The sequence below is a fragment of the Podarcis cretensis genome, assembly GCF_951804945.1.
Source record: "Podarcis cretensis genome assembly, chromosome: 11".
NCBI lineage: Eukaryota > Metazoa > Chordata > Lepidosauria > Squamata > Lacertidae > Podarcis > Podarcis cretensis.
Window position 1 is genome coordinate 46,926,413 of NC_137180.1, and position 9,551 is coordinate 46,935,963.

The 9,551-nt window shown below is 41.6% G+C and overlaps 1 protein-coding gene across 1 annotated transcript in view; it reads left to right on the plus strand.

Annotated features, from left to right (window-relative positions):
- Nucleotides 1-5,615, plus strand: part of PLCXD3 (phosphatidylinositol specific phospholipase C X domain containing 3) — a 79,373-nt gene extending 73,758 nt beyond the window's left edge. Inside the window, exon 3 of the mRNA XM_079995079.1 lies at nucleotides 528-5,615. Coding sequence (XP_079851205.1) covers nucleotides 528-684 — 157 coding nt within the window. The 3' untranslated portion in view covers nucleotides 685-5,615. The remainder of the gene's footprint in view (nucleotides 1-527) is intronic.
- Nucleotides 5,616-9,551: the final 3,936 nt, after the last annotated feature.

Sequence of the window (9,551 nt, forward strand, 5' to 3'; positions counted from 1 at the left end):
AAATATACTTTCCTACCTGTGAACTTCTCCTCTTGAGGAGAATTAAATGAAGTACACTTTTGTTAAGTTGGATTCTCTGCTGCAAGTTTTCCAATTGTATTTACTACCTCCATTTTTATTCATTTTTGAGACCTGGCCCATCAGGGTGGGGAACCGTTGGCCCTCCTGATGTTTCTGAATTTCAGTCAGAACATCAAAACCCAGAGAGCATCCAAAATGAAACAGAAAACAAAAAAGAAAATTTCTCAAGATGCTGAGAATAAAATCCTTTCTCTCTCTCTCTCTCTCTCTCTCTCTCTCTCTCTCCTCCGCCCGGCATCTTGAGGTACATTAATGGGTGTTGGAGCCCAACAACCTTGACAAGAGTTGTCACCATGTCTAAAACCATGGGAAGCCAATGCTGGCCATTGTAGATAACATTTAGCTAGATGGGCTGATAGTTTGACTCAATGTAAGACGCCTTCTTATGTCCCTGCACATTTGATGCTTTCAATGGTGGGTAATTTTTTTCTCTTCTTCCTCCCCAGAGCTCTCCCCGCCATGATGCAGTGGGTCCAGACTCAGACACCGGGCGAAAGTGGTGTCAACATTGTCACTGCGGACTTTGTAGAACTTGGCGATTTTATCAGCACGATCATAAAACTGAACTACATCTTGGCTGAAGGCGAAGCTGATACGACTTGATAGTACCGTAATGTGTCCGACATGCTCTAAAGTGGAACTTATCTCCCTTAGTTGTGTTAGGTTGTAATCTTGTGGCACAGATTTTGCAAGCACATGCTGAATATTATTCTTTTCTTTTGGACATGCTGAGGACTTAGAAAGGATGAGGGGGGGAGAGAAAGAAAATGGGTTGTTGTTTTTCTACTTGGTCTGATCATTTCTTGACATTGATTAGCTTGTGTCTCATGAAACCCAACCAGGTTTCATTTACACAGTTATCTTATTCAAGAAAGCCATTCATAAATATTTCTCCAACAACCACATGTGGTTTTGGCCATATTGAGGATCATTTGCTATGCTTAACTTGTAACTGGCGTTCATGAACTGCCCTTTGTCTGTGCAGTAGATTCTCATTGTCTTTAGTAATTCTGCTGCTGAACAAGAACATTGTATAGTCTTATCCAGGTGCTCCATATATATATATAAATGTTTCAGAAATTGGTGGCATCAGGTTTGTTGAACTCAGGTGGGAAGGAAGAATATGGCATCATAAAGAAAAGATCAGTCAAAAGTTAACAGTTGCAGTTACAATGCCTAATAACGTGCAGATTTCCTGAAATTTTTAAACATTTCAAATATGTTGTTGCTATTGCTTTTAAAAGAAGTTCCCCATTGTGAGTCTAATTCTGTCTTCTCCTGTGAGGGGCAGAAGCCTGTCATAGACTTATGCACAGAGTTTCATTATGCACTTTTAGAGGGTGACTCTACATTACCATTTGGAACCATGGCTTCCTGAGAAGTCAATTAAAAAAAAATCATTATATTGATTTGTCACTTTAGTTAGTTAGTTAGAAAATGCATTAACCACCTTTGGGGAGTAGGAATGCAATGGAGTATCCAGGGAAAGGGCATGACTGGAATCTTGAATGGAAGCACTCCATGCTGCAGCGTTCTGTTGCAAGTCCCACTTGTTAAGCTAAAATAAGCTTTCCTTGTCTGAATGAATGATGAAAAGCTATTGCTTCTAAAGCAGGAGTTTCCAAAATGTGGTCCATGAGCTTCATTCAGGTAGTGTGCAGCGTGTCTGTGGATTTGTGGTTTAAGATGGGAGAAGGCACACCTATCCCATTAAATACTGGTACTGAATTTTAATTGCGTTTTTGTTTCTTCTTTTATTCCTTATATTGGATTTTATTGTACTACAGTTTGCATTCTATGGAATTCAAATTATAGTACTGTAAGCTTCAATATAGAAGAAACAAAAGAAGTAATTAAAAAATACAATTAAAAGCTACAACAAGTAGCACCACACATTACAGTTGCTACAACAGACAGAAAAAACAATAAGTGGTCCGCGAGGAGGGAGAGAACCACTGTTCTAGAGAAAGTTACAAAGGAAGACTGCCCCATGTTGTTCTTAAAGGAATATCCAAAATGTTTATATACTTGACCATGTAAGGAAGTACCTCACACATAAACATATCCTAGAATTCAGAGATATAGTTGGAAGATATGTAATCCTCCCCCCTCTGGCATTTTCCCTCATAGTACTCACAGGTATGAAGTACCAGTACTTCTTTTGTGGCCCATGGCAGCCAATTTGGGCTGGCACCTATGGTACTTTTATCAATATATACCAGCACCTCTTTTTTTAACCCCCCAAAAGAGAGAGCACATGATAAGTACCTCATAAAATCATAAGACCTCATAACAGAACATGAAGAAGAGGTCTGATAATTTATTTGAATTTTCAGAGAAATCTGAGAAACAGCCTAGCTTAGTTGCCCTGTCACGGGTCTTCTCAGGCTGTGGACACCATACATAAATTCAGATCTTTCACAATCTTAGCCCCACTTCAACTATCTCTACTTCTTCACTTCTGGATCCCACATTACTCTATAATCTCATCCCTTTTCCTCTTTTAACTCTCCCCTCCCTTGCTTCACTATGACTGGAAAACCTTCAAGTCACTTCGATTGTCCCACTCAGTGGTGAAATGTTCGCTGTAATTCTAGACTCTCAGCTTAGTGGTTTTACAGGGAAGTTGTTTAGTGGGGTAAGACATATTATTCCACTTATTTCAAAATGTCAGCTGGGGATCCTACTGCTCATTCTGCTGAAGGGGACCCTAGATTTCTGCTCCAAAGTCCAGCCTTAACTGCACCTCCATTTCTGCTAGGACAACAGTAATGGGTGTGCAATATTCCCATATTCAGCGAATTGTGCTCCAGGGTAGCAAGATTCCAAGTTTCTTCCCTCCCTGAGGCTCCTTCTTTTAGTAATATCCCCAGATCTTGCTTCTATTCCCACCTGTCCAAACTCATTTGTGTGATGGATTATTGGGTCAGTGGCAAAGCACAGGATTTGCATGCACAAGGTTCCAATTTTGGTCTCTGGCATCTCTGGCAAAAGCAGGCGTGACCACAGACTATGCTTCTTGGCACTGACAGGAGTCAGAGTCCAACAACATCTGCAGGGTCACAGGTTCCCCCAGTCCCAAGTTACGGGGACCAGAAGGGTTGGTAGAAATCGTTGCCTCAAACTCTGCAGAGCCTCTGTCAGTCCCATTACTGGGAAAGACAGACCAATGGTGTGACAGTAGAGAGTATCCTAGTCCATATATGAATGGATAGTTGCCCAGGTTTCCCCTGTGCTCATGCACTCAAGCAAATATCACTTGTGGAGCTGGTGGGAAAGCTGCCAAAGGGGAGTTTCCCCAAGTCCACCATGACTAGTCTTTTGAGGAACCCCTGATAAACTTCCAAGGAATCCCATGGTTCCCCAAATCATAGTCTGAGAAAACCTTGGCCTTGGATGAATGACGACAAGAAAGACTAGACACTGAACATCTATGGGCTAATACTGTCAAATGTTCAAAGATGGCTAATCATCCAACATTGTCTGCTGAGTGGAGTGTATGAAACATCTCACCAACATCTGACACCAATTTTTCATGGGAAGAAGTGATGGGGGGGGGAATCAGTTGTTGTTGTTTAAAAAAAACTATTGGGAACAAACTTTCCAGAAGCAAGAATTATTCTGATCCAACACAGGAGCATAAGGAGCCTTCCGTAACAGTTGCTGACGCAGATATGCTACCAAACGTACAACTGCATGGATTTCTCCATCCACATTGTCATGCATATCCAACATCTACGTTGAGACATCATTGGATGCGAATTAGGAATCTGCACCCAGAATTATCAGGTGTTGAGCATAGCTAAAGCCAGGGATGTTTTTCAGCTGAAACTTATCAGAATTCAGTTCCGGCACCTCTCAGGTTGGCGCCATTGCCATTGTAAGAGAACAAGGGAGACTTCATGGTGAGTTCCAGCACCTCTTTTTCTAGAAAAGAGCACTGGCTAAAGCCAATATGTTTAGGGATGGGTATCTCTCTGTGTGGTTGTGGTTGTTTGGCCGAATCCCGTATTTCCATTTTAACATCCATTCAAATCCAGTGTGATTTTTTATTTTTTTTACTGGTTCAGTGGAATGTTCATAAATATTCCCTTCTGGTGTTGTAGGACAACAAAACACAGCTGCCTCTTGTGCACCTTAGAAGAGGGCTTGGGGAACCTTGGGCCCTCCAGATGTTGCCAGACTCTGGCTCCCATCAGCCCCAGACATCCCATCAACCCAACGTCAGGGCTGACTGACTCCTGACAACATCAAGAGGACCACAGGTTCTCCATTTCTGCCTTAGGCTGTGCACACATTACCAGCTTAGATCGCTGCCAGTCATACTTTTCCTCAATGTAGATTGAAGCTGGTTTGGGGGAGAATGCCTCAAAACACAGTATGTTGTTAGAAATGACAAGGTAGATAAGGATCATGTGTACACTGCTTCGCAGTGGGAGCAGACTGAGTGCAGAGTAAAAGCAGGAGTGTGTACACAGCCTTAGAGCAAGCAATTCTGAAGATGGATTGTCAGTCTGCTTTACAGAACAGCTTCAGTGTACTTTATTTCAAACAGGACACCTGGAGGGACAAGCCCAGCTGCCTGAACGCTGTCCTTTGTGTGGACCGTAAGAGCTCAGCCAATAACTAGTCTAGCTTCTTTTACAGTGAAGCAAAAGCTAATTGTGTATTATACAATATGTGTGGCATAACTCTGCAGTAGCTTCTGTGTTTACATTGTTCTGAACTGTTCCCGTTTACCTGCCGACAAAAAAAGAAAGAAAGAAAAAATGCGCTGTATACTCTGTAAAATGTATTGATTACCAATTTGTTAAGAGTTCAGTGATTCCTTCTTCCCCCAGCTCATAATTTTGAAATTGTGCCAGTGTTCCCGTAAGTTTTCATGTTTGTGTTTGTGTGTATGTATGTGTTCAGGGGTGTGGGGTGTGTACTACGTTGTACAATATATGAGAATTAGCAACTTCAGCCTCAATGGAAAGGGTAGTTGTGTTATCTTCCTTAACGCTACAAATGTTCCAGCTTGTGAAATCTTGAAGTTTCATGTGTGCTTGAGGATTACTGTATTTGGGCTGAGATCCAGAGAGCTCTTTAACAGAAAGACTTCTTTAAAAACCATTGAGTGCATGGACCTCTTGAAGCTCCCTGGATCTCACTCCTAGGGTTCGGTTGCTTTCCTTCTTAGTATGCAAGTTTTAATTGTAAAGATTTAAGAAAAATGAATGTTTGCTTTTTTAAAAAAAAACAAAACAATGTCAAATATACAACCACAAATCTTACAACGGAATGAATTTGCAAGGATTGATTTGTAGGTTTCACGATAATTAAATTTGAAATTCAGCATAATCTGTGTTTCGCTGCCAGGTTTCAAACCTGGGAAGGGGAGAGGGAGGGCAGGTTTTGTGACACTGAAACCAAAGTCAGATACCAAAAATTCTAGTTTTACTCCTGAAACTTGGGATATAATATTTTAAAACAAACATAAATACATGCCTACATTATGCTAGGTTTGTTTTTCAATGTTCTGAATATTATAGCTATTATAGATAGGGGGGATTTGTCAAATTTCAAATGGAATGGAAAAAATTACTTCCACTCTAATTTATACAGCCAAGTCACACAACCTCTTTAAATAATTCAGATGGTGCATTTGTCACAAACAATGAAGGGAATCACCAAACAAAAAAGGAAGCAGTTTTCATTCTGACACATATCAAACACTGGTGTTCTGTCCTCATCATTGAACCCATGCCTCTCCTTCAGTGGGTGATAACCAACCAAGTCATATACAAAGTAGACCCATTTAAAATCAATAGACAACTTCATTGATTTCAGTGGGTTCACTCTAAGTAACACTGGGTATCCCACAGTATGCACTAACTTTTTTTTACCTAATTCAAGTACTCTAGCAACATTTTAGTGCCAACTGCCCCCCACCCAACGTTATCAAGTCTGGAATGAGTGGGAGTGGAGGTTAGTTGACCTGCCATTTCACTGAAGTTCTGAGCAGAAGTGAAAACTGAGTTTGGTGTTTCTTTCACAGGGAGAAAAATTGATTAAGGCTATAATCCTAAATTCACTTACTCAACATGGTGGGACTTGCTTCTCTATAAACATCCACTTCTAAGTAGACATGACTAAGGATAAGATTACAATCCTGTGCATATTCACATGGGAGAAGACTCTGAGATTTACTTCTGAGCATAGGCTTGTAGTACACCTTCTATTTTTTGAAAACCCACTTCTCGAATTAGGGGTCAATATAGTCCTGCTACCAAAATTCAACTGAAGATAATGTCATTCTTATTTGCAAATCATCATCATCATCATCATCATCATCATCATCTTCATTTATTGCCCACACTACACCCTAAGGTCCCAGAGTGGGTTACAACAATTAGAATACAACATTAAAAACAATTAAAAACACCTTACAATCACAGAAACAAGATGAGTCCTATTGTGAAAGCGTTCATTGAGGCCAGTTCAAATTTCGGTAGGTGACAGCAGTTGTCACAAGGTAAGTACTTTGTGTGGGGCTGTGCACGAGTGCCAGGTAATCTTCTCCCCAGCTAAAAGAAACATATGAAAATAAAGGGATGTGGGGCTTGAACGTGGGGCTTGAACCCACAACCTTGAGATTAAGAGTCTCACGCTCTACTGACTGAGCTGCCGTTTCCAAAGCAGGACTTTTCCATGGTTGGATTCCAGTCTCACCAGTCTCAGCCAGCATAGCTGATGCTAGAAAACGATGGGACTATTACAGGCAGAAATACCTGCTAAACCACCATGCATTGCCATTAAGAACATTGGTCCTGCCCAAGTTAAAGACATGTTGTATGTACAAGAACTTTGGGAGTAAGTCCTATTGAGATTTGCTTCCAGCTAAATGTATTAGGCCAAGTGCTGCATTGAAAGTGGCAGTTGCACATCTTGTGACTGGATTATTGCATTCAATGGGATGCAGCTGCAATGAACTGTAGCTGGGTTGGGGTTATAATGATTGGCACCATCATCAGTTTATTGCACTCAACAGACCAGAAATAAACTATACATTGCACCGCGCAGTACTAATTATTGTCAACACGAATATCCAAATGGAATTTTTTCCCCTGACAGGACAGCATTAATCCCTTAACCCCTTACTTCCCTTCTTTCTCCAAGAAACACATGCTCAAAGCATCAGAGTGACTGGATTCTATTTGGATGAGAATTGTGGATGTGTTAAGTTGGCTCAAATTGCAAATGTGTACCAAAGGTTCACACGGCTGCACCTGATTTTCTCATTCTTTCAGAATCTGGGTGCTTTAGTAAACGTTGCATTTCTTAAAAACAAAAACAAAAAAACGTGCCTACAGTTCTGTATAGCAAATGTGGATTTTTATTAAAAGAATGTGTATTTAATGTAAAGACAATGGCGACAACTGAGTTTATTTGTATTCAGTGAAATGTTAATAAAGCCCTGGTACCCATCAGATGATTTTGGGTGGTTTCTTCAGTTTTTAAACACAGCAAAGTCCATATTAATATATGATACACTTCACTTTACCCTATTTAGACATTCTTGCAGGAGAAACAGCCTGTTCCACAGTCGAAAAGCCACTGGGATGTTTCTCTTAATGTTAACTTGCTGTTTTTACTTCATCTGCAATTTCCACCTGTTCAATCTAACCCTCCCTTCTGGAGCAATATGTTTGCGCCATATTCTACATGGCAGCCCCTCAGATATCGGAAGGCACCTCTCATGTGTGTCCCTAATCTTCTCTGTGCCAGGCCAAATGTTTTAATGAGTCCTCTTACTGACTGAGATCTTCCAGCTCTGTTTGAACGGTAAGTCTGCACCAGGTGATCTGCTCTGTATTTGTATTGTTTTCTTTCTTTTTTACTACCCAGACTGCTGCTCCAGAATTCCAAGAACCCCTGAAAACTGAGGTTTTTGAAAGGTTCTGTCCACCATTTTGATTCAAAATGGCGTCCAATTGTTCCTGTCAAATTTGGTTATGGGGTGTCCAAATGCCTAGCAAACAGATAAACAAAACAAACAAGTTTCCAAAATGCGGATAAAGATTTTGTATGCTGCATATATCTATTGTGCCTTTCGCTCTGGGTATTTTAAGGTCCTTCACCTTTGAAAATATGAATGCACCAAAGTCTTTCATATGCCTCTAGCAGACTGAACGCCATGGTTTCCTCATTTTTCTGTCCCCATACTTCCCAACTGACCCCCGCAATCATGAGGACTACAATTCGATGCACACGCAAAATGTGCAAAAGTGATGCTAATTTGCACACACAGGCTGCATGCTCTGCAGAGAACTCACAGAGCCTCGTCTTTTGTACTTTCCACTTTTTAACCTAGGTTGCCATTTTTGTCCGAGCAAATGGAAAACGTAGCAAGCATTTAGCACGAAGACTATCTGAAAGCAAGAGGAAAACCACTTCAGCAGAACTGGAGCACAAGAACAATTGTATGCTCTCCTTTGCAATACACATCTACAGAAACACACACACGGAGCGCTTTATAGGTCATTGCACAAAATGTAATTGAATTGTTTCCATCGCTTGCTTTTGTCGAAGTGATGGGTCTCACTCCCTGTTTGTGCTCTCGAGTTCATGGTTTCAGGCCGCGCTTTAAGAACGGCTCTGTTATGAATTACGAGATGTGGCAATTTGCTGGTGGCATTGATTCAAGCAATCTCAATGCAAATTAGCTCTGGTGGCAAAAGGTGAAGGCGAACTAATAAAGCGGCCTGGCTGCCCACTTCTTATCACACGGAGGCTGGTGGTGCTGCATACAGATGAGGCTGCCGAACGTCGATAACAATGTTCTGCTGTGACTAAATTAATTAAAACCTGGTTTTATAGCTTTCTCCCGGGATTAGGGAGGAAATTGATCATTGTTCAAATTCATAAATTCCCAAACAGCTCAGCGAAATAATATTTAAGCATTTAATCTTCTGGCCGTGGTGCTTTGGCATTTCTTAGCCATGTACAAAATCGGGCGCTGCAAGGTGGTGCTTCCTGCGGCCATCTTCAAAACTCTTAAGGGGCTTCCTTGCAGAAGATGGAACTGGCTCCAGGGAGCAACAGTGGGGGGCAGTGTGGTGGGACAGAGCTGTCTTCCTGTCACCGCCATTGCTGCAATTATTATCGCTGTTGTTGGTTTCCTAATCATGCTCTGTCATGAACTGTCAGGACAAAGCGTGTTCTCCCTAATAGAGTGCACGTGTTGTGGTGGGGTCTAGCAGGCCACCCCACTGTTGCTGGGCAGATCTGTTTGGATGGCCACAGGCAGTCATTGGGCAGTTGAGTTTCTGGGGAGATTTTCATGTTGTCAATTTGGGGGTGGGACCCAAAGGTTTTAAATACAGGTCACGCAGCTTTGGGCTTTCTCTTTTGCTGCATGCACCGGATCACCCGCCCACCCTCCCTGAAATGAGGGTTATTTTGCTTGACCTTGCTATGCCTGTCAT